The sequence below is a fragment of the Betta splendens genome, chromosome 8 (assembly GCF_900634795.4).
Source record: "Betta splendens chromosome 8, fBetSpl5.4, whole genome shotgun sequence".
Taxonomy (NCBI): Eukaryota; Metazoa; Chordata; class Actinopteri; order Anabantiformes; family Osphronemidae; genus Betta; species Betta splendens.
The window spans coordinates 6,796,856-6,822,723 of NC_040888.2; the positions used below are offsets into that span (position 1 = coordinate 6,796,856).

The following is a 25,868-nucleotide window of genomic DNA, read 5'->3' on the forward strand; positions in this document are numbered from 1 at the left end:
TCCCTTTTCTTGCCTCTTTTCTTTAGAAGCAAAAAAAATAATAATAAATGGAGGTGAGAAAAATATGGCGAACACTTGTTTGGTCCTGTCAGCAGTGATAAAGGAAATACTGTAATGATGTGGGTAGTGTTCTCTCCTAGACTGTCAGCAAAGAAGGTGAGAAAAGGGACAGAGGGAGTGATGGAAAGAAAAAGAGGTGGCTGACGCCGACACAGTCTTAAAATAGCCTGACAGTAGGTAGGTTGACAAAGTGTTGGACATTCATTGAGCAGGTTCTGCCGCATGTGACAACACCACGCGATGCACGTCATCCCAATCTGTCAATCAGCTGATCAATAAGTAAGGATTAATTCGAACACATGTGGGGAATGGTCATACACGTAAAACCAGGGGAAGGAGGTGTCTTCAGCGGCAGTGAATGGATGGAGCACAGTGGGTGAGGGCAGGAGTGCACACAGAGGAGAGGGGGGTTTATTTTAGCATTAGTGGGAGGGACAGTAGTGAATAGAACCAGTTGGGTGAGGTGGAAGCAGCAGGAGGTGGAGGAGCGTTTTGTTGCTTGCTACTCCACTGCAAGCAGGGAGAGAGTGCTAAAATGGCTGCTTGCATCGGGAGAAAAATGTGAGACAATGATCCATGTTAATGAAAAGCCACGGACACAACGACAGACAAAAAGGGTCCATAAACCGGTTAATGGCAACCTCTGCAGGAGCTAAGTCCTCCGACGTATGGATCTGGCCATGGGGCCAGACAGGGAAATGGCTGAGGCTGAGACAGATGTGAGTAAGGGGGTTCAGAGAGAGTTGAGGAGGGTGGGGACCCTGAGAGGGGGAGTTCGGGCTCAGAGGGAAGCTGGCACTGATGATCACCCCAACCTTCAATATGGGTCAAGTCTAGCACTGCTCCGTGAGAAGCTTGTGATTGAGGTGCCTGGCTACGCTGATTGTGGCTTTTTAGGAGCGCTGGTGAGGCCATTACAAGCAGCAGCGCTCCGTTAAGGTCACACACCTCCCTCGCCCACTTCCTCCCCTCTCCTCCCCTTCCAAAGCCTTACCGGACACATACGGAACCGGGGGGGGGGGGTGACTGATCAGGAAGGGTAACAGGGAGGCACACGTTCACTGTGCATGTGCAATAGAGAAAACACAGCGATGGTAATGAGAGACTGCAGAAAGAGAGAGTGTAGGAGACCAGGAGGAAGAATAGGTGTAAGAGAAGCTCAAAAGGCCCTGCAGCTGCTTTTGATGCCCAGATGTGATCTGAGAGATAAACCAATTAGAGAAAGGTGAGAGAACATGGGAAGAAAAACTGAGAAAAGAAGGAACAAATAAACAAGAGGACAGTGAGAGAAAAGAGTTAAATGGAAGTGTGATTAGTTGAATAACACTGAAGCTCCTGGAAATGGAGACTTTGGCCAGTTACAGTAGTGTGTTATCTTAACACAAGATTACAGCAACAAACTTTCAATGGTCCTGGGAACATAAAATAGAGGAGAAAGGAAAGAGTATAGAGCAAAGGGGGAGCAGGTGTGTAATGTACAGATAGAGAGAAACTTTTTTTTAGATTCTGAGAAAATGAGCAGTAGTGAAGAAATATGATGAAAAATGGAACGTGTCAAATGTGTGAAGCATCAGAGGGATGGAAACAGGAGCAATTTGCCATCCAGTGCATGATATGAATGTATGCGGTCTGTAAGTCTAGGCTGAGATGTGTGATCTCTCGTTTATCTCTCATAGATACTGGACCGAGCTCACGTGGTGCTTTCCTTTTTTTCCTTGTGTGTCTGTGCAAGTGCGTGCGTGCAAGTCGGGCTGGTGTCATCAGAACCAAGGAGGAAATCTAGAAGGATTTTAGAATTTTGGTTATAAATCAAAGAGAAGGAAGGGCGATTAGAGATCGAGAAAGAAAAGGGCGGGATATCAACATCAAACATGACCACTACACAAGGTGCTGGATTAGGAGGGGATATGGGGGGAGGAGGGGGGAGACAAGGGAGGAAGGAAAGGGGCGAGCTGTGGTTGTTATGTTCATCGTGGTCTTTACCTTTTTGATCCACTTCTATTCAAGCATCGGAAAAAAGGAGAAAGAAGGAGATAGAAAGATAAAAGAGAAAGACAGGAAGGAAGAGAGATAGAGGCAAAGTAAAGAGAATGAAAGGAAAACAGGTGCAGGAAAAAAAGAGAAAATTGAGATTAAATAAAACGCTCTCCTTTCTCGCTCTCTCTTTTTTTTTTTTTTAAGCAAGTTATCTGTCTGTGTTATGGTTGGCTACTCAGAGAAAGGATGGCTCAAATGGAAAATGAGGAGGGGAAAATGGCCTGACCTGGGTTTAAATCCATTTCCATTTCATTTCAGTTTTATCAATAATCCCCCAAACACACATTCCACCCCCGACCACACTCTCGTGACCCCGCCGCCACCCCTCTTATTTCCACATCCATCCCTCGCTCCCTCCGACCCGTCCGTCTGCTTAGGGCGCAGCTCCGGTAAACCTGTTGGACAGAAACGACTGAGGGATTGCACCCGTCCCGTGGTCCTCTTCAGCTGCGGAGGAGAACAAAGAGGAAGCAGGTGGAGGAAGCGATGGCAGGGTGATAGATGGAAAAGTGGCCGCTGGGATGGCGCTATGTGTGGCGACTTTTTCATCCAACAATTCCCTCTGCAACTACAGTCCGTGGTAACGTTCGAGTGGTCCCTTGATCTAAAGAAAGCGGTGCTTTCGGCTTTGCTCAATTTACAGAGTCAGGAGGCCCGCTATAGAAGCCAGCAAAAACACTCAGCCCATCGACCGTCCAATCAATGGGGAGCTGCTGGCTTTCCCGGCCGAGGCTGGCTCATCAAAGACCACGAGAACAAGTACCAGGGGAAAGGGAGGGCTCGGCGGAGTGGAACGCCTCGGAAACAGAGGGAGAAACCAAGATACGCGGTCTGGGCGAAAGGGGAGAGGACAAAGGAAGCACCAAAGGCTCGGCTCGGCCGGACCCACGTCCACGGCGCTGTCTGTGCGGAGCGGGTGGGGACCGGAGGGGGAGCGGGCGCCGCCTTTCGCGTCGCTGACACCGTTGCGGCTCGCGTGTGTGTGCCGGCCGCGCCCCCTGGGGAGGGACGCGTCAGGAGGCGCGCGGCCGGCGAAAACCCCCCACCGCGAGCGCGACGCCTGGGGTGTCAGGGTGTTTTATGACACCACGTAGTGTAATGTAGGCAGGAAACGGGAGCGGGAGCGGAGGAGAGCGAGGCCGATGCAAAGGGAACAAATAACAAGCAAAAATGAAACCAGAAAAGGGAGCGTTAGCAGTCGAGCTAGCCCGATCTGTGTGTGTGTGTGTGGGGGGGGGGGCTTCCTCGTCTTGGCAGCAGTACAGCATCAGTATCAGCAGCCACACTGATCATTTATCATCCTATGCCAAGATCAAACTGGACAAACAACCTCTGTGAAGACCTGGGGAATAGCAGCCATTTTCAGCCTAGAGGGGTAAACAGGAAGAGCTACCGACGTGAGTCTTCTGCAAGGGGGGCAAGGAAGCTTCAGATCCTCACCACCAGCTGTGAGTGCAATCATTAGCTCCAAGGTTGAGGGACGAGACAGGCAGGAAGGCATCCAGAGCTTTCATTCCCCCCGAAAAACCCGCTGGAGGAGAAGGCTGGAGCATCACAGGGGCACCAGAACCGACCCTAATGACAGCGGAGCTGGTCTGCTACGTGCAAGGTGCTGGTAAATTAATAAAACCTTATGTGAGAAATGCTATAAATGGACCGCAGAGTGTGGTTTCCTAAAGATGGGGGCAATGATTTGTAATGAACTGCAATGGCATGTAGAGAGAAAGAGAGAGAGAGAGCGTTTTAGTGCTGCAAATAAGAGGAGAAGACGAATGGGGCTCGATTGTTGGCTCCATTTCTTCAGGTCCTGCTTGTCCTGAAAAATAGAAGAAAACTGCGGACACACACGCACAAACGCACAGCGAAAAGAGACAGAAACTTGTCAAACTGTCCTCGCGGTGAGCAGTAGGTTAGTTTAAGGCCACCTCGGTTGTTTGTCTGATTCATTCAGCATTTCTCTTTCAGAGCCCTTTTGAGAAATAAGGCACTGGCCTCGTTCCCCTTAATCACTCTGCTCAGCGCTCTCTACAACCCTATCAATTACTCCCACACTAATGAGTACAGCTAGACACACACACACACACGCAGACGCACGCACACACACACACACACACACACACACGGGCGCACACACACACACACACACACACACACACACACACACACACACACACACACACACACACGCGCGCATTGCAGTGCTGCAGGACAATTTAGCCTCCTCTGTCTCTCTTGCAGAGCTGAGAGATAACATGTCCTTCGCCGGCTCCCTCCATCCTCTATATCCTCCGACTCCCGCTTTACATTTTTCACGGCGGAGAGTCATCCCGTTCCGCGGCCCGAGCGAAGCCTCCTGCTTCTCATTCACCAAGCATTTATGAGCCCCATGTCTAATGGCGCCCCTATACATATTAATGGAATTTCATTTTCAGCTACATCAAAGTGTTTCCTCTCCTCCCCTGCAAACTTGTCATATTACAATGCCATTATTCCTTCTACTGACAAACTTCCCCCGACGAGTCAACTATCATCTCCAGCGGCTTTGTGTCCAAGAAGGCGACGTCTCATAATGAACAGGCGGCGGCGGACGCATTTGTGAGGAAGAATCAATTTTATAAACTGAAACAGTGGCAGAGCTGCGAAATATGAAAGTAAGCGCGGAGGATATGGAGTTACCTAAGGAGATCTTCAGACCCTCTCCCTTATAGCACGAGTAGGTACCTTTAAAGCCAGCTCTTCAGCTACATGCACGGCGCATATTAAAAAGATAAATCACGTGTGATGAAGCAGCAGAGGCGCGACACTGGGTGTAATGGCTCTGGCACGGCTAGCATGGACGGCCCCAACAGAGAGCATTAGGAATCAATAATGATGTAGCACTGTGTTGTTGCTATACTGGAAAGTTCTGCACTTCAATTTAATTCTCTGCACTCTGACCTGGTGCACACCTGTGTTAAAGCCGCCGCCGGGCTCCTGGTGCAGCAGCTCCATGGGCCGACTGTGACTGAGTGAAAGGCGGGTTCAGTCGAGCCTTTTTGTCTTGTTCTTGTGTCGATGGCGAAAAATAAACAATGCTCTGCTCCGGGGAGGCCTTTCAGGGCTTTTTGGCACCATGAGATATGAGTTGACTCGCCTTTTGACGTCTCGGCCCATGGTACGGCGGTAGGTGGAGGTCGGTCCGAGCTGACGAGCGCGCAGCCCCTCGGCGCAAACGCCAGACTCGGGGCGTCGCCGGGGCGATTAGCAACAGCAAATTCAATTAATTTTGACAAATCTCCGCTGAGGCAGAACTGAGGGGAGCGGTAATTAAAAGTGGCCGAGTTGAGCGGCGTGCGGCGCGACGGCGACTCGGTTCTGGTTCCGTCGGCTTGTCAGGTGGGCGCGCGCGCGAGGGCGGCGCCGGTGTAAACGCCGCGGCTGCTGGTTTCTATTTCTGTCTCGAGCGTTGCCGAGCGGCAGAGGACAGGAGTAATTGGCTCCTCTCTGTCACCTCAGACGGGCGGGACCTCTCATCACGGGGGGATCAGCTTCCAATTTTCTAAGCCGCGCAATACTTCAGACACCATCAACAAAGTTTTTTTTTTTTCCCCCTCCTCAAACACCGGGAGGAAAAATGCGAGTCAGCAGCTATTTAATCATCCCTTTGATTGCTTTGCAGAGAGAGAACGAGCTCCCTTGTGCAGTCAGAAGGAAAGAGACAAGGTTAGAACGCATGAGGCGAGGACGGCGGGTACGACTGAGCAACAACCCTCTGCAGACAAAACAATACGGGGCTAGCGGAGAAGTAGGTCAATGCAGAGGGTCAACCTGAGCGCAGACTCAAAGCACAGAGTGTGCAGGCGACGTGTTGGCATCTGAAAGGCTGCGAAGGAAAGATGGACACCAAAAGAATGAAGCAGGAAACGCAGCTAACTGCAGCTGTAAGACTGTGGCTGCAACCTGACTTAACAAAGTCCTTCAAAGGTAAACTAGGGGGAACAGAACCGCTGAGCAGAGGCAGGGCAAAGGCTGAAAGAGGTGCTTTGAAGTCCCTGAGTTTAGGAGCCTCGCTGTGAGAGCGGGTTGGCGGGATGTTAGAACAGCGGCGCCGCCTGTAAAAGAAGGAAAAAACAGACGGCAGAGGAGACGGAATAGAGTGATATAATACTGTGAGAGACTGATGGGCAGAATAAATAGAGATGAGAGGATTAAAATGAGAGGCCGTAACAGAAAGGCAGAGAGGCAGAATGCAGAGAGATCAGATGGGCAGAGTGTGTGACGGTAAAAGGAGGACGAGAGAGTGACCTCGGAGAGGAGGGATGGTGAGAACAAGAGGACAGGAGAGGTTAGTGCCTCGCTTTGGACTCGGTCCCAGAGCCTGCCGCAACGTCTGCACCTGAGGAGAAAGCAGAGACAATCACCCCACACCCCCTCTGGTGAATAGAAACCAACACACTACCCTGAGAAGACCCCCCCCCCCAAGGTCCCCCACACCCACACCGACCCGCCTGCACCCCCGCTCCTGCTTCTGCCATGTGCTCCTGCACAGTGAGGGGATCAATGCTGAGAGTAATAACACATGAAAGGGAGGAGGGGGAGACCGAGCGGAGATTTTCACATGAGTGAGGATCAACACGGCGCCGTATAATCCTCGCTGTGTCTGCTCCCTTGGCTGCGTGAATGTGATCTCGTTTGTCTGTGCATGATTAGTCCGCGGAAGAAGGAGGACGGAGACAGAAAAGAGCAACGGCACGGGCCTCTTCTGCAAGTGTGAGGTAGCGTGTGTGTGTGTGTGTGTGTGTGTGTGTGTACACCTTCCACGCAGCTGTGAGCTACAATGAGGAAGTTAGCTGTTACCATGGGGACATAAAATGTGTGGAGCTCCAGGTCATGTGGTCTAAAATAAGCCCTTTGCCGTTTGTGTTGCCGTTCCTATTGTGAGGTGTTGCATACACACGACGCCCCCCCCCCCCTCCCCGCCTCCCGGTCGCACGGCGGCCAATTTTAATTTTTATTGGAAATCAGAGGGACGGCAAAGGTGTTTGGAAACAGATAAAGGCGGTGGCGGGCCCCTGGGTCAATCAGCGTGCGAGCTGGGGTGCGTTACGCCGCTGTGATTGCCAATAGAGGCTCGACTCCACGCTTGCAGTGGGTGTGTGTGAAGTCCTTATCGGACTGGAGGTTTGTGGAGCACTGTTCCCCATGTGAAAATCCCTCTCAGCTACTGGTGCGTCGCTCTGTCGATGAGGAAAAAAAATAAAGGTTTAGCGCTCCGTGTGAGTGGATGAGTGGGTGAGCGTGTGCATGTGTGCGGCTGTGGAGTGTAGGTGCATGACAGAGAATGAAGAGAGAGAGAGAGAGAGAGAGAGAGAGAGGGAGAGAGAGACAGCAGGTGAGGAGAACTGTCTTGTTTTTGTTTTGCTTGTGTTGGGGTGGAAAAAAGCCAGAGGAAGCGAGTGCGCATGTGAGTGTGTGAGGATGTCGCTGAGGAAGGGGATTTCGGGAGGCTGGAGAGGGTCAAGAGGCTCAGGTGGGAGCAAAAGGGAGGAATGGGAGGGGTGGTGGATGGGGTGACGGGGGTGGAGAGAGGTGAGCAGTTCAGTACTCACTGTAGGGGACACACTCGTACTGGATCTCCAGATACTTGTAAGTGCCTGGACAGGGATCTGGAAACACGTCGGACCCGGCTACCACCACACACTGAGTGCGGTTATTACACCTGCGAGACAAACACAAAGGGGGAGGGGAGGAGAAAAAAGAGAGGAGAGAGGAAGTAAGTGATATAAAATGATGGGTATCATTGTAAGAAAGACAAAGAGGAGCGGGTATGAAAAAAAAAACATCTTCAGGCTCAGAAAGACAGACAGAACAGTACGTAGGGAGTAATTTCACACTAGACTAGATCATGTGACAGCTGCACCCGAGGGGAGGTGGAAAACAAAGCGAGGTGGCGGCGGGGGGGGGGGAGCGAAAGGATGGAGGAAAGTGTGGCGGGGGGGAGGAGGCGGGGGTGGGAGCGGGTGACGTCAGAGGCTCCCTCCTGGGGGATTGTGAGTGGGAGCAATTAGAGGTGAGAGAACAGGGAAGGACGAGGTGGGCTAAAGCAAACACGCGGCACCGCGGGGAGCGGGGAAAACCTTCACATGCACACAACGCGTCCAAACTGCGTCACCGCGCGCCTGCTCACATTTGCACGGCCCGATAATAAAAAAAAAAAAGAGGCGCGGGGAAACGAATCCACATCTGCACACACACACACTCACTTATTCTTATCGCATAATCCTTCTCGATCCAGCTTTTAGCATTTCTCCCGTGTGCCGTCGCTCCCATCCTTCATATCTCAAATCTCTGCTGCACTCACTCTATCATCCCATCATTTTCTGTGGGCTCTTTCCTTCCTTTACCCTCCTCAATCCCCCACGCCGACGCCCCCTCCCTCCCACCCCTCACTGCCTGGCTCTCTCTCTCCCCAAGCTAGCACCCTGTGCCTGCATTACTTGTGTGATGGATAGCTGGAAGAGGGCTTCCATTGATCTGGGCTCGGAGGAAGCAGATGCAGGGCGCAGTTGCGGAGAACAGCTGTAGGAAGCTCTACAAATACTCTTGCAAAACATGTACACACACACACATACACACACACACACACACACATACAATAAGTGCCACCAAGACGCGGAGGAGTTCTGCATAGAGAAAAAGGATGCTGACGTCTGTATTTCACACCGATATCAGCACCTCAGGTGGAAAAGCAGGGAACCCGGTACGAATTACGTTGTGAAATAGTATCTCGTTGCATCTCGGCCAATAACACGCTGTTGCTCTGTACAAACACACACGCACAAGGTCCCAAACAGATCGATAGTTACCTCTGCGACATTATCTTGAAGGCGTCGGGCAGGTAGCACTGCACGTTCTCCATCTGGAAGGGGTCGGCGTCACAGATCTTGTCGTCGGTGCGGCCGTAGTTGGCCGTCTCGATCATGATGACATCACTGCCGGGGCAGCGGAGCTCGATGGGGTAGCCTTCGCACGCCAGCTCCCGACGCATCAAGCCGAAGGGCATCATTGATCGGCTCAGGGCTGTAGTGAAAAGAGGCAAAGTTATTGATAATTCATTTAACCTTTAAACTATTAGGAGGCACTTTTATTATGTAACTACACTGTAAATATGACGTGTAGCACATGACGGGAGCAGATGGATTGGAACTGGTTCCTACTGTCCCCCAGTAAAACATAAATCAGCTTTTACTGTTTCGCCTTCGCTGGGTGTCTCTGCACTGTCGATGCGCAGCCTGGCAATCCAGCGTTCACACTGGAACATCGCGGATCACATGTTGGCATCGCAGATTTTCAGCCATATCGGCTTCTCCAATGAGATATCGCACCACTTGTGAGACAAACTGTGAAAGTTTCGAATGCTAACAAACTCCCACACTCAGCCAGACAGCAGTTAATCATTCTCATCCACGCACTGGAGCAGATCTGCGTTTCCCTTCCCGGTGTCGTTTGGCGCTTTTCACCTCGGCAAAAGGGCAAGAGCAGCACCTCGGGATTCACTTAGGAAGAAATAATAGAAGAAGCAAAAGAAGAGAAAAGGTGTGTATACTTTCACTTCTTGGGTGTAGAGCATTTGCACACCTGCTGCTGCTAATCAGATGTCGGAGAGGCATGTCAATGTACCGCTGTGGCCAGAAGCGGGGCTCTGTGCGAAGACGGGTCAGCGGGGATGGCGGGGTGCTCAGGGTTAATCGCCGAGCCAGGCTGAGAGGCATGAAAGAGGGCTGCAAAGAGGCGCTGAGAGAGACACTTGCTGCCTCTCCAGCACTCTCCATAATGGCATGCATTTCCAATGGCCTCAACGTTCGGCCTCACGAAATGAGAAGTTGAAAAAAAAAAAAAACTAGCTTCCAGCTTCCTTTACAGCGGCAGGCAGAGACACAGACAGAATGGATTCAGCAGTTTTATGCAAGTTTTATGTGCTGTTGCAAGGACAGTCAGTGTTTCTTTGAGCTGAAAAGCCTGTAAGAGCTGCTATCCATGGTCCTGAACTGACAGAACTGCTTTTGAGAAAATAACATCCGGAGAGTTTGGAGCCGTATCAGAGAGGGCAGGTATGGAGCTGTCCATTGTCCTGAAGGAACACAGGCCTTTGACTGAGCAGTCCTCTGCACTGCCAGCGGAACAGACCTGGTGAAGGCTTCACTTTCATTCGTATTTACTTGTACAAGACTTTCCATATTGAGTTTTGTTTTTCGTTATTCTTCAACACCACCTTTAATAAAATACCTTTCGATTCAAATAAAAAAAACAACACATTGAACGTCATCTATTTGGTTTTCCATCTGTATAGATGGTTGCCATTTTGTCTGACTGCCCAAGAGAGGAGTGCAAGAGCAAAATAAGTGCACAGGTTTCTTATACCCTATAGACAGCCGAAAGAAAGAGGCTGAAAGCAGTAGAGAGTACAGTCAGATGCTTGAAGTTCTGGGTCCTATAGCTCGAGATGGCTCCAATAACCCAGTCCTTCTACCCCGGCTCAGTTGAGAAGTTCAAGGAAGCCTCGTTAGGCTCGTGGTGGGCAAAATGCCACATCTAAACAGAGCAGCTCTAGTGTCACTTACACGCAGGCTCAAAGTTAGACCTTTTTTCTCATTTAACCAATGTCCCGCTGAGGTTAGTGGCTTCATTCTTTTGAACGGCGGATGTGGAAAGCCGAGGCTCCCGCTGCACAACATTTCCCCTGCCAGACGGCCTCAGCACAAGAGGAAGGCACTGACTCAGTCCCCTCTGCTCCGTCGCTGTGCTAAAACCTTCCGAGTGGTGCTGTTTTCACTTCCTGACACTGAGCTTGCACTGCTTGGATTTCAGCTGCTGTCCATTCAGGAGGAGTGTCCATCTGGGTCAATGTCAATGTCAGTCATCCCAGACATGCTCTGCAGAGATGAACTACATGATTCACTGCCACTGGACTTGCTCATATTTCTAAATGCCACCCATTTATGCTGCGGGACTTCGCCTCAGTTGTGTAACTAATGCCATTAAGGCTGAATGACTAGCACAGACAGACTTCAAATCTTTTATGCCTCGCCAGCATGCAGTGCCAGTGCCAAATCACAAAGGCCTAGATGCAAAAGCGCATACTAATTAAAGCACATGGAGATGCAAACAGCAGGCGAGGCCAGACAAACAAGTCCGTACACAAACGCAGGAACCCACACAAGCAAATTAGCACAAACACAGATACACTGGGCGGGGTGCACGCAGTCCCAGGCAAGCGCACATACTTGCATGGGTGCATAGACATAAACACACATCCTGGTGTCACAGTGGGATTACAATGCATAGTGTCAGTGTGTGGCCTTGTTCGCTTAACTACCCTGTGGTGTAAGTACACAGCAGCAAACAGCTGGCCACCGATTAGAATCGCGCAATGAGCCAAGAGGAGAATGGGAGCGAACTGAAGGGGCCACCAGGAGTGATCACACTCTGTCCACTCACACTGTGGACCAACGCAACAGGAACATTAGCCCTCACCAAGGGGGGCAGATCATACTGTATGTAGTAGTACTTCACAGCTATATTACTGGTCTGGTTGCAAATACCAGCATGAGCGGTTACAAAGTCAAAACTAAGCAAAGCTGTATCAATACAGATATTAAAAACATGTTGAGCCAATTTTACACCGACTGTGATGAAAGAAGCAAAGCCCATTATTCAGGTAATTTGTTTTGTTACATTCTATATTTTTAACTACAGCTCATAATTAGGCCTTTGTGCCTAAACTGTGGCAGAAACCACAATAACCACCCTGTAGCTGGCACCACTGCAAATCTGTTTCTGCCATACTGTATCGTATTTCACACCTCCATATTTCACACCTGTGCACCCACTGTTTGACAAGTTCCAGGTTTAAGGTGGAATTCACCGTGTAAATACAACAGGATGCACCTTACATATCGATTTACGCAGGGATTTTTGAATGACTGAACGGATACACGAGCGAGCGCGGAACCTGTGTGTGTTTGTGTGCGCGTATGTGTGTGCGCGCGCACTGCAGAGACAAGGGGCTGTACGTGTGTGGGTGAGACGGACGGGAGGAGGGAGAGAGAGAGAGAGGGGGGAGAGCGCGTGTGGTTGTGTGCCAGCCAGATGGCCTGAGGCCTAGCTGGAGCCGTGGCTGGCTCTGAGCTGAGCTGAGATGAGATGAGCAGAGGATAAGCTTGGACTGGCCATGGGCTACGATTGTCCTTCACTCCGCAGGAATCCATTAAGGTTTCAGGGCCTCTTCAGCCAACGCGCGCACACGCGTACGCACGCGGCCACTTAGTTTTGCCTGTCACGCTCGTAATAGCCGGATGACAGAGTGTCTTTCTCAGCAGCAGCCATATGCACAGGTGAACGTAATCTCTCACGGCGGGAATACGACTCTCCTCCAGCAGTATATAAAACTGTGTTAATATCTGCCATCTCCAAGAAATGGTTAGTAATTGTCACACATGCTGATAGTGATACGAGCCAATTTGATAATTATACAAGCTGATTTGCATGGAGGTGGCAGCGTGTGAGTGATCTCGCAGACAGGGGTCTGGTCACTCCGGGGCAGCTGGTGTGCGGGGCCGAAGCTGCTGGCTTCGTAATACAAACCTCCATACGAATTAAGAGCAAGAGAGAGAGAACTGATTGGATTTGACTCATTATCCCCACACAGTAATTAAAGCCCGAGGGCGAAGAGATACCTAGACCCTCAGAAGGCCTCCGCACGCGCCCCTTCTGCCTCCACCGCCATGGAACTATTCTCAGACAGAGCGGTCCGACGCTAGCCGGAGCCCATAACCCGCAATCAAAAGCAACGGCCGGCGCTTTGAGAGAAGTTAAAAGAAAGCACAGCTCCCCATTCAGGACCCAGACAGATTCGGGAAGATGACATTTACTGTGGAGTGGTGCAAAAAATTCCTTGTATGAATGGCAAAGATTTTTCTACATCAAAACATTATCACCATTAGCAGTGGGCTTTCAAACATAAAAGCACTATAATTTCACTTTCTCCAGCAATTTGACCTTGGACTGTGTTATCACAGCCGCTCTATAGTGTGTTTTGCTCAGAAATAATTGAGTGAGGAGGTTTGGCCTCGCAGGTAGTCAGAGACTGTGATAGCAACTGAGTCACAATGGGAGATTATACTTGTGGGGCTCTGGGGCCCTGAAGCTGGCTTGTTAGCCAGCTGACTGTCTTGCACGGGCTGAAATGCGATCCGTTCCCTCTTAGCCCCTCTGTCTGCTCCAGCACTCATCTCCTAACGCCGCTCATTAGCATAGCACTGAAGCGTGGCGCCAGGGAACATTCGCAGAGTTTGGTGGTTGGATGTAAGATACTTGTTATGTCACCGTTCACAGGATGAACCTTTGCTGGCCTTTCGGGCCAATGGTGCCGGGTCTGCTGCTGCCCAGCGATAGCAGTTGCATTTTGAGAGTTAGCTGCATATACATGTGCCAATTTGCTGGTCAGTACCTCAGAACAGCTGACGAGGAAGAACAAGGCGTTTCACAGTGGTTTGACAAAACGGACAGGTCTCAGGGATGGGAGTCCCTCTCCGAACCAATTTCTCTAGTACTTTATCAGCTCGGTGCTTTATCTTAGCGACGCACTTAGCACTGCGAGTTAATGTAATGACTCGCTGGAGCATGGCCTGTCATCACAGACAAGTTGAGGCGATGTGGCCACGACTGTCACATCTAGGCAGCCTTCAAGCAGAGGAGTTGTGACAAAGTGACATCCTGAGACAAACCTAAAGGCCTAACATGAGGGTACAGGGAGGTGGGGGGCTGTGTGTATGTGAGTGTTTAAGGGAGGCGGGGGGGGGCTCAAAGCCGGGATGCCATCTCATTTCGTGACTCCTCTGCTTGTCTCTTACAGGCGAAGGAGGCGGAGGAGATGAGATGAGAAGCGACTGTATGGGAAGTCACCAGTCATGCTATAAGGCCGGAGCACAATGCCGTGTCAAAGTGACACACATCCGCTGTGATGGAGTGGCGTGAAGCTGACAGGGAGGGAGGGGGGATGGACCGGGCCGAGCCACCGAGACAGGGCAACAATAGAAAAAGATAGAAGGCATCAAACGGCAGTAGATGCTGGCGGAAGGATGAACATGACCATCCTTCATGGAGCCACAAGGCCCCGATATGAAGACACTGAAGTAGACAGATCCATGGGAAAAAAAGGAGCTCCAATTGTTCTGATCTGCTTAATACAGACAGCTTCTCCTCTTAGAAGCCCAATCCTCTAACTGAGCTGAGTTACAACACAGCCCATAACATTACATCATTCATAGGAGAATTAATCTCGCCCCTGTTGGAAACGGGCTACACACGTCCTCATGAAACATACATTCATGCATTCGGAATGATGTACACACGGACGACAATCCTTGCAGGCAGATTCGCACGAGCCCCAGCTCTCATCCATCCTCAGCCTCGGTGTGTGTTGACAGACTTTGCTGTGGGGGGAGCTAGCAGGCACAGCACCGAGATTAAGATGTGGTTAAGAAGCCACTGAGACGCCGAGCAACACAAGCACACACCAACTTGAGGAGGGAGGCGAGACGGGACGTGCTCATACTGTCAACGCTCTTCATTGCTAGCCCGGGCGCCTAATTATGCAATAACAGCACCTCAGCAGGGGGAACGGCATAGCCCGAAATAAAAAATCAGCCTGTCGAAAAAGTAGGAGATCCACCCGGTGTAAAATATCCTCGGCGTCCCCCGGGAGGGGAGCCGTGCTACAGGCCCAACGCAACTCTATTCTGTTCTCCATTTCCAGCGCGTATCACGAGAGGCAGGCTGGGGAGACGGGGGAGTCAGGCCCAGATACAGGCGAACGCTGTGGTGGAAAGATGGCGAAAGGCTGAGGAGATGAGGGAGGGAGCGAGTCGCATCCAGAGGCCTGTTAGGAAAGATGTCAGAGCCCAAGCCTGACACTGCATTAGACACTTAATTAACCTCTTCTACATTAAGCCAAAGGCCTGGACTTGTAAACAGAGTGTGTTTATATTCACTGCTTGCGTTTATAAGCTGATCAATGCCGTTGCAAGTACGTGTAAGTGCTGTAGCCTCCGTGTGCTTCGCTTTTCTATCGCCTTGTTTACCTGCAGTACAATGAACACACACATTAATGTAAGTTATTCTGTCTTGGTGTTTCTCCCATCTCTCTCCCCGCTGCTCGGCTCACTCTGCCCTTGGCTCCTATAGCTGCGAGTTGCCGCCGGTAATTATCAATGTGCAGTCCACAAAACACACCAGAAGCGAGAGTACACAGTCTTAAGCGCATGACATGATGTGCTACACACACGCGCACACACACACGCACAACTGGATGCACACAGTCCTTCACGGCTACAAAGCCTCATAGCTCCGCGGCGGGTCCCCGAGAGAACGCAGCAGCCATCACACGGCCGCACGAAAACGAACGCGGCCCTCCGTCCTTTATGTGGGCGCTTGTTTGCGGCACACAATCGATGTACACAAACCGACACGCGAGCGCTACAAGCGAAACACAAACAAAGCGGGCACGCGCGCGCGCGCAAACACACCAGGCCCGGTGAACGGACGAATAAACAAAAAGGCGCACCCCCCTTTATACAGGCACAAACACGCCCGAGTGGTGCGCGTCGGCTTCAAAGGGGGGTTTGAAAGAACACGCCGCCACTCCGCCCGGCCTCTCCCTCCTTCTTCTGTCCGCCCCCAACTCCCAATATATGTTCAAAAGGCCATCCATTAACCTTTCACTCACACAAGCCTCTCTGTGATCTACTGCTCTCAGCCAAGGGCTTTGAAGAGCACAGCAAACCCCCAGCACTGGGGAGGGAGCGAGGGAGGAAGCAGATGATAGAAATACAGAAAGAGGCAAATAGCGTGAAAGGACAGGAAAAGGAGGCGCACGCTGTTAACGGATACCGGGCCGGGATGAGGGGTGATACTCCAGTCAGACGATGGGCAGAAAAGGAAGGGTGGAAAACGAAGGGAGAGCAAGAAAAGAGCATTACAAAGGGGGGAGGCTGAGCGAAGGGACGTCACGACACAGGCTGAAAATGTAATAGCCGAGGTGTTAGGGAAGAGAAAGCAGCGAGACTGGATGAAAATGAGAAGCGGGTGTCGGAGTGAGAGAAGTACCGACTGTTGCTAATAAGATGGGGAGGCAGCGGAAGATTGAAACCACACGCTGGAGGCAAACAGAGAGAAACGGAGGGGGGAAAAAAGCGGCCTCGCAGCTGCTCTTTATTGCAAAATCCAGACGATGCGCGGGAAATATTCACGAGGCGCCAGATTAGCAATTAGTGTCAGCGAAGCCTGTGCTTATATCCGCTTTATTGTGACGGGGAAACGGGGTAAAACACGCTCAAAGGTCAATTTCACACACAGTGAGACGGTTCGCTCGCGTGTACAGCATCGGCACAAACGCAACCAGCGGTTCGACGTTGCCCTTCGTCTGCTTGCGGGTTCTTCACTCGATACTTCAGCGTCGTGAGTCACCCGGCTTTTCAGACAAACTAGCTACAAAAGTGTTGAGCCGGGAGTTAACAAAACACACATTAAGGCAATACCATTCGGCAAATTCCAGCAGAAGAAGAAGAAGCCAAGCGCACGTAGCAAGGTTAGCGGCGCTACCGCTTTTTATTGCCTCCTCTCGAAATATTATTGCTACAGCCTGTCAGAGAATCAATTCCTATGAATTAGTGAGTAGGTCGCAGTTTCAAAATTATCATTTTAATATTATAGCATTGAGGGACTGAGAGTCTCCTCTGTGTGTGCGGAAATTCAATACTGGATGTCGTTTCAGGTCAAGTGTTTTTTAGATCTTGAATTGGAATTTAAAATCTGGGGCTGAATGACGCTTAACACCCAAAATAACTGTCAGCTCATAAAAAAGCATCTGGCTTGCAAAGGCATAGTGAATTCTTTATGTGGACCTCCATGAAAAATAACTGCCTTCCCCCCGTATGATAGAAAGCAAAATACTGCAGAGAGATCAGTCCCTATTCAGACATCCTGCCACCATCCCGGGGAAGTCGAGAGACTAAAGCACTTTGTTGGGAAGATGTGTAAAAAACAGCCAGTCTCTCATCCTTAAATAATAGCTACTGTTCAGGGGAAAGGCACAGCAGAAGAAGAAGAAAAAAAAAGCCAGCGAGAGGAAGACAGATAAAAATGTCTGCGTGTGCACTAAAGGACCAGGGGCCTTTCCACACGACTGATCTGAGAGCAAAGGCTTAAATACAGGGGAGATGAGAACAGATTCCACCAGTCAGCTGGCACTGGCATCCTGATATGAGTGGCACACACACACACACACACACACACACACACACACACACACACACACACACACACATTCATGTGAACACACACCCATCTGGACACGGGAACACGCTCGTGTAAACACAAAGATACACACAGATTCCCGCACACGCACATCATTACTGCAGGTACTAATGGACACGCATGCAGTCCTTGCATATAACACTACGAGCATGACTCCACTCCCCCCGGTTCAGTCTGCGTTGACGAATGAAAGTCGCCGCATCGGGACAGGACAGACATTGGCCGCGCGGGAGCGGGCGACGTTCGCGGGAGGAAGTGTGTGCACAGAGCTCGCGCCGGCTAGCAGGGCCTGCGTTTCCGAGGGGCGCTTCCAGCGGAGAATGAATGTGTTGAGCGTTAGAGTAAATATTAGAATGTGCAGCCAGGAGCAGGGCGAGGTTAAAGCGTGGCAGATTAGCCGGGACACAGAGGAGGAGCAGGGCTAGACATTAGTCTGTGAAGCCATGTGTGATGAGCCCGGTCCTCAAATGCGCTGTGATTAGCCCGCGAGCGATTCGGGCGGCGGAAACCCGAGGCCGCTCCTCTCCTGCTTCCTCCGGTCCTCCTCCAGTCGCACTGCGGTGGACGGGGGACGTTTCCAGCCAGGACCCCGCTGCCAAAAACGCGGTGTGGGCGCGCGCGGCCGTGCGCCAGCGCGCCCCGTTCCGTCGCACAAAACCGGATTTTTCTCAATTCTTAATCGCGGCCGAACGCAGATAACGTGAGCGCGTTATTAATACTCCCCACGTGCCAGGTCACAGAGGGAGTTGGACGCTTATTTTCACACAAACACGCAGTCCCACGCAAACACGGGGCTGAGTGGAGCCAGGGAGCGAGTGCGGATGGAACAGAATGTACGCTACGCACATCCGGTGCCACCGAAGCGGCCAAATTAAAGCCTACTCCATTTAGAAAGTGCACCTGGCCAATCAGCGCCAACCCCCCCACCCCTCCTTCGTTTACAGCCCCTCCCAGTGGCGGCCATGTCTTCGGCCGAACTGTCCGTCACCCGGCGGCTCGTTGGCACCGTGCTGACGGCGAGCGTGGAGCAGATGGTGTGCTGCTGTCTGCGTGGCAGGCCACTAGCAGGACACCCGACCGCCCCTCCTTACCCCCCCTCCCCTCCTGCACACCTTCCAACTCCGTCGCCCTCCAGCGCTACTTCGGCCCAACCAGGTCACCGGCTGCCAGGCTCGCATACAAACGCACGCGGGTACAAAACGAGATCGCTCATGGTACACGGGACATTCAAGGAGGTCACACATATGGCCCCATTACATGCACAGATTCCCCCTCACAGTCTCGCCACGCTCCAGCTAACATCAGGATGACAAGAAATTTTTATTGACATTCACACATACGCCCTCGTTCGCACTCTCTCTCTCTCTCTCCCTCTCTCGCTCCGTCTCCTGGAAACAGTTTGGTTCATCAAGTGCAGCGTTTGTAGCCCGGCCACCAAATGAGCACAGTTACAACCACCTAATGAAACTGCTGACAAATAAATATTTCATACTCATTTGCAATAACCCGGCCAGGCCAGTTACAGGGCACAGTGAAGCCAGGACCAGTGAACCGTGGCAAAATGAGACTTATTACACAAAATGTGCATGAATAAATTCCGTCATACAAGGAATTTCAACGTTCTTATTGTCATCACCCACCTTGGGAGGATGGAGCAACGTTGCTGAAAGCTACAGAGCAGGTGAAGATGATCCAGACTGCAAAAGCCATGTCGGAGGCTGAAGGGGGGGGGGGTGGAAGGGACCAAGCTGAAGCGTAGAGGTGGTCAACAGGCACGTCCTCAGCTTAGGCCTCCCTGCGGGTGAACCTTGACACAAAGAGGAAAAGAAAGAAGACACCCTATAAAATGTGTCTACAGTATATAAATGTATGTGCATACAGTAGTTCAGATGTGCTAAAATAGGAACGATGCCATTGTTCTGTTTCTCTCCATTCTCAGTATGACATTTGAAATCGACAGTGTTGACTAATTTATTCCGCATTCATCACCGGAGTATGTGATAATAACTCTGCACAACGTGCCGAGTGACTCACCGCTTGCATAGCATACTAAATGTTACATCAATGGAGAGGAGGGAGGAGAGGAGGGAGGAGAGGAGGAGAGGAGAGAGGCTCCCCCTCTGGTGGTCAGGTAGAACGATCCCAGCAAGAAATCTGAGGCCATTTTGTGCAGGACAGTGTGGCAACAGCTGTTGCCGCTACCAGCTCATCACTCTACAGCATTTGAACGCTTGATTGAACCAGACATGCTACATATGTTTTGGGGCTGTTAACAGAGCTATATTCAGAAGGCGAAAAAATACATGTCTCCTGTTTTTCTCTTTCTTTTTTATGAGCACGCACACAAAGCGAGGCAGCGAAAGGTGGTGACTCAGTCAGCGGCGCTGTAGGGCTCACACATCTCATTTGCCTAATGAAATAAATCACAATCTGGAGCTTTAGCTCTCAGTCTGACAGTAGAGCTCTGCTCTGCTCCTCCAGGGGCTCGGAGACAGCGAATGGTGGAGAGACGGTGCTCATCCTTGCTAAGGTTGCTGATTGGGCCGATTGAACTGTGTCTGTTTGTGCACGCTACTTATTATTATTTTTTTTTGGATGGGTAGCGGTGTTGAGATCGGGACCGCCTTTGTTCTCTAGCCTTCTTGTGCATGTTTTAATTTGACTGTAATTAAAACAAAAAACACTTCATAAATTGCCAGAGGCATAGTAAGCGCCTAATCCTTCCAAAAGTGGCAGATGCCAGGCCGAAGCATAAAAAGATAGAGAACTGTTAAAAGAATTGTTGAATTTGAAATAAGATAAAGCATCAATAGTATAATGTGTTTTACTAGTGTTGTAAAGCTATATAACTGTAATTTTTACCATATAATAATACTGTAATGGGTGGATGTGATCATCTTTTATCTTTATATATTAAGAACATACACATCAACAAACTCGCTGAAGGTGGTTGGTCCCAGCTGACTGGGTGGCTTCACCCGCTTTCTTCATCATCATTGCGAATTTGGTTTCCTCTCCACCTTTCCAGCCCCTCCTCTTCCTGACCTTCTCTGATATTTACCCTCCTCCCCAGTGGCTATGGCTGGCCCGCAGTCATCGACCCGCCTGGGTGTCACTATGTGGATTAGTATGTTGGATGTCGTAAAGTACGAGCAGGACGGAGCGAGAGGGAAGGCGGGCGGGAGGGGGGGGTTCAAACAGTGACGCATGAGAAAGAATGAAGGCAGAACATAAAGTACAAAGCACGCTCACAGCAGCTGCTCTCGCAATATCGCACCACATCTGCACTGGTGTAGCCTTAGTCTGAGTTTGGAGACCACCCTCATCGGCCGGCAGCTGAGAGAAAAGGACATGCTTCCAGGGAGGCAGAGAGACGAGTAGAGGAACAGGAAACAAAGCCATAGACATGTAATGTAGTAGTGGAGAAGGCCTGGCTGCTGCACTGTCCCTCATGACCCCCCTGTTAAACTGTGCTGCTGTGTTATTAATGAAAGTCATCCCCTCCTGTGCAGTGACAGGCCTAACCCCCCCCCCCCCCCAACTTTAGTAGTTTAATAAGAGAAATCTGTCTTTTCCTTTTGTCGCTTTTAACTATATCTCTGTCTGTTCGACAAAAGCCTTCGCTTGGTCTCAAAAGACAAGGGTAGCTGGGGAAACGAGGGAGGGAGGGAGGATTGGGGACTGAGGTAAGGGAGGACAGAAAAGTGCAGGGTGGATAAAGGGTGGATTATAGTTTTCTGGCAAAAACGAAATCTAGCGTTACGCAATGCTCGGCTGCAATAGGGTAGAAAGGAAAAACAGGAGGAAGATGGGAGAAAAAAGGAAATGAAGAAGAGACAGGACAAAGAACTGGACGAACAATAAACTCAAAGGACAGGAAGCATCAAACATTCCGAGTAATTAATCAACGCAGAAATGAAGTGAAACAAGGATGATGTTCTGCATCAAGACTATAAAGTGGGAAACTGCTGAAAAAAGCAAAATGAGAACTGCAAAGGAATAATAGGAAAGCAGGAAGTGATGGCTAAGGAGAAAGTCTTTCTTCTGCCTGTCTATGAGTCAGTCTGCCTCTGGGTGGAGGGAGGTTAGGAGTCTGTGGATGGGTGTCCTCACCCTCCGTGCTCTCCCTTCTTGGAGGATGTTACGTGCCTGGGGCCAGAGAATGACCTTTTGCACTGATCACATCCACCATTATTATCATCACTGCTTCTCTCCTAATAGGGCGGAACATCATATCCCTGTGAGACCAGAGCCCTCAAAATGGGAGAAGGGATGGCAATAACGCTGCCCCGGTGAAAAGGTGAGGACAACGGGCGTGACAGAAGGAACAGGGGGCGATAGTCAGCTGTGCCAACACAAAGGCGCGCCTCAAGCTTCAAGCTCCGGAAGCCGATGCCGGCGGGGGCGGCGGCGGAGTTGCACTTGAGCACGCAGCTCTGTCATCTCGTTTCTCGCAAAAGCAACCCTCTGTTTCTTCAGCTATTAATTTACCGGCTGCCTTGATCCAAAGCAAATAACCTCATTATCCACTTCTATTGGATCATTACGATAATCACCATGATCATTAGAATCCGTTTGGTTTAGCGGACCCGCTCATCAACAACGCGGTGCCACAAGTCCTTTTTGCACAGGGTGGGGTGGTGGTGGTGGGGTGGGGGCTGTTAAAGGCTGCGTGTGTCTGTCATGAGAGCCATTCATGTTTACCCTATCACGCAAATCATGTCTGTGGAAAAGAAAGAGCCGCTTAGGAACATTACCCAACCAGAATTAAAACAAGGGAGAACAAAGAGTTTATGTTGACTGCTTCTTTTTTTTTCTTCTTCTGCATAATTAGAAAAGTGGGTCCAACTCTCACAACTGCAATAGCTCCAGGCTCAACTGTTTTTCTCTCAACGAGGGGAATCTGAAACAAAGGTGGGGAAGACACTTACGAGTGTTGTGCAGTGATTAGACCGAGACTGCAGCTTGAAACGTTTGGAGATTTAAACAATCGCCTTCCCGCGTCGCTCGCGCCAACACCGAGTTTAGCATTTCAATACATTTCTGGCCGAGGCATGTTGTATGAACAAGTAGAAATCACGCACACAATGAGCGACCAGAATGCCGAGCGAGCACGCCGACGCATTCATTTTGGAAAAGGCCCGTGATTGATTTAAAGATTCCCCCATAAATTATAACGCGCAGCTTCTTCATGCAAATCGGCGTCCTTGCACCTTGGATGGAAGCGGCGGCGTTTCCCATGCGGTTGGATGTTTATGCTTCGGATGCTTCAATAACAAATAGTTGGTTCAGCCGGCAAAGCTCCCGCTATGAAGGAAATGATTGCCTCCTAGCAACCAACACAGTCGAGCACGCGAACCTGAATGGCAAATCACGTCTCACTTACAAATCAGAAAGTGATGCAAACTGCTGCATTAAATATTTGTAATCAAGTAAAAATTCAATTCAAGCAAACATCCAACATCCACTCAAATTGGAATAAATTGAAAACAGCTATATTTTTTATCCAACGCTCTTGGGATTTGGTTCGTGTCAGGACTGAGACAGGCACTTTATTTCTATGGAAAGTATCACTAGACTTAGTGAAGGCCAGCCATGTAGTATTAGAGTTTGATGAGACTGCAGAGAACGGCAAAAAGCGTATGTTTCGCCTGGAGGCCTCTAAGTAATTCCCCAACTCACTCATCGGCGCTGAAGCTTTGTCACAGCCCATACTCTTCCCCAGTCTCTGGAGTTGGGCAAGTGGGAGCAATACAAGGAAGTGTAACAATAAATGATGATGAGATAGAATTCATTAATTACTTCTTCACCTCCATAAAACTAATCACTCGCCAAAGTGAATATAATTATCCTACTTTTCCTTTGGAAACGTAACAGACATACCATGAAATATCATTACCGTCGCCATCTGTGAGTGAGCTTCGCTGAGTGGGAGGCTGTGTTTTCACTGTCAACCTGCCATTCAGGATGCTGAGGTATGAAAATGTGGAATTTAATTCAATGATTATTCAAATTAACCAAAGCGATGATTTGGAGCGGAACTCGGAATCGTATCACTTTGATTAAGGCTCGGTCACATCGGCGGCAAAGATCTGACTTGCTTATCTATGAGTATCAGAACAACAGAAATACTGGTTAAATATAAATTCCACAAATTGCTAAGCCCTCTCTCTCTTCACACTTAACAGTTGTCACAACAAAACTGAATCGTTTTCGCAGAAAAATATTCTACCGGACCAGCTTGAATAAATCACCCCCCATTGTTATCTTCCAGTTGGGCCTATCGCTAATCTCCTTAATCCCAGGCTATCGCTGGCAAAGACAACATAATAGCATTAGATATTATTCCTTCACAACAACATGATTCTATTACGTTTGCCCTGATGCTCAGCAGCCACGGTCCTGGCCATAGTGAGAACTGATAGCCAACTGTAATGTTAACACTGGAGCATTCATTCCTTCAGGACGGATAATGTTGTTAAGAAAGCAGTCACTACACAAGCACATTCAGGTCAGATCATCCCGACACTTCTCCATTTACTGGGCTGGGTCAGTTAAGGCCGGCGCTCTGGTGTGGTAGTATCTGTGGCTGCAGAAGCAGGGCTGTTTATATAATGACACCATTGTGCCGGCTGTGTGCAGATGGAACATCAGAGCTCTTGTAATGGCCTGTGTATTAGGGCCAATGTGTTTGATTACTGACTCACGGAGAGCGGGGATAGGCTGTGTAGTCAACAGGGAATAAGGCTCCCTCCAAAACAGCAACCCAGGGAGGGGAAAAAAACCTATTTGGAGAAAGAGAAGGGAAGAGGGAGGAGAGAAAAACAGGGGGAGACTTTAATGGAAGCATGCTTTAAGGGAATGCAAATGAGACAAGGGAATCTGCAGAGCTGCAGAACACAGTGGAGGGATATCAAACAGCGCTAGTGTGGCTGTCGAAAGGTAACAGCAAAAAGGAAGGAGGGGGAGCGAGAGAGCCCCCCTCACTTTATTCAATAGACACTCTTGTACTGCTTTTTTCTGCTCCGGCATCCGCTCTCATTTGCAACTTTCTACAAACCCCAACCCACGGCGTCTCGTCTCCAGAGCCCCACACTTTAACCAAACAGTGGCCGTTCTCAGAAAAGCCTCCCGCCTCCGAGAGCAGCCCGGGATTCCGGAGTGACGGCCGCGCGGCCTAATCGGCGGCGCACGACTGACGGGGAAGGTTTCGCCGCGTGCGATAAGAGTCCTGCGTGTACACGAGCGATGGCGATGACTCCCCCCTCCCACCCACCGCCGTCAGTCTGTTCGTCAGCCCTGACAACGCACAGCACAGAGAGCATCTTCCCAGCCTGGTTTCCTGTGATTTATTGGGCCGGCGGAGGGCTTGTCACTGTTCATTAATACTGATGCAACAGGAGGCAATGTCACCAGCCATCATTGTTTGCTCCGCGGTGCCCACCACAGTTGCCAGGGGACGTGACCTCAGCGCCCACCTGTCGTCTCACACCAACTCCCACTGTAATGGGCTCTAATCTCTTTCAGGGATGCGCCCGATTCACCGATCGCTAACGAGAGGCAACGTTAGAAACAATTTGTGGAGCCCTCAAATCTTGGATTCAACCACAAAAAGCTGTGAAAACAAATGTGGAACGCTGGGCAGCGCCATCCGTGCCATCGTTTGTGTCGAGGGTTTGACTTATCTCACGCATTCCACTTCATCCCTCCACGCTTCCTAACCTGACAGTCAAATTAGATACACTCTATCAGTCAACCTGCGCTGTCAACTTCGCCAGCGCGAACTGCGTCGCAAATCAATTGGAGGAAATGAATAATTCACCGCGACCATTAAGTCTAAACAACAAGAGTGATAACTGTCGGGCCCCGGCATTAATCTTACCAGCCACCAACAATGGGTTACGATATAGCATGATAATGTTATGAAATTGCGTTCGCTGGTGAAGCGCGCTCCCTCCCGCCCCCTCGCATCGAGCTGTTCCCAGATGTCGCTTGGCTGTGACTGGCAGGCTGCCACCCCGAGAGCCCGCGCACCGCTGGGCGCTGCTAGATCCATCTTCATTAAAGACACCAGCGCTGTGAGTTGTGTGCGTCATTATCAGTGTCTATTAATCTGTTGGCTTTAGCAGGGCAACCCCCAGCCTGGCTGTTGCTCTACAGAACACCAAAGCAATAACTGTATAAAACGGATGAGCACATAATAGGCCCCGTCCACACTGCACGTAATGCGGACTTCCAGCTAATTGGGGATGACAGACAATTATTACATTTGGAAAAGAATGAGTTATTAATTTCACCGACTACCTTCGGGATTCGCTGGAAGCAAACTGTAGCACCCCAGTGTTGGTGTGTGTTTACTATATGGCAAGACGCATGGGATCGTGGCTTGAAGCATGTACACACACACACACACACAC

General features: G+C 50.2%; 1 protein-coding gene across 8 annotated transcripts in view; it reads right to left on the bottom strand.

Annotated features, from left to right (window-relative positions):
* The window catches only part of adgrl1a (adhesion G protein-coupled receptor L1a), a 77,570-nt gene that overhangs the window by 25,427 nt on the left and 26,275 nt on the right, over positions 1–25,868 (bottom strand). For 3 of the 8 annotated variants that reach the window (XM_055510650.1, XM_055510645.1, XM_029160084.3), the window contains exons 2-5: positions 19,092–19,258; positions 8,943–9,156; positions 7,686–7,795; positions 2,044–2,058 (exon numbers count right to left, since the gene is read on the bottom strand). In XM_055510650.1, coding sequence (XP_055366625.1) covers positions 2,044–2,058; positions 7,686–7,795; positions 8,943–9,156; positions 19,092–19,161 — 409 coding nt within the window. In that variant the 5' untranslated portion in view covers positions 19,162–19,258. Of the gene's footprint in view, positions 1–2,043; positions 2,059–7,685; positions 7,796–8,942; positions 9,157–19,091; positions 19,259–19,485; positions 20,164–20,703; positions 20,898–24,158; positions 24,237–25,868 lie in introns of those variants that run through there. The other 5 variants (XM_055510649.1, XM_029160085.3, XM_055510646.1 and 2 more) reach the window with 4 other exon arrangements.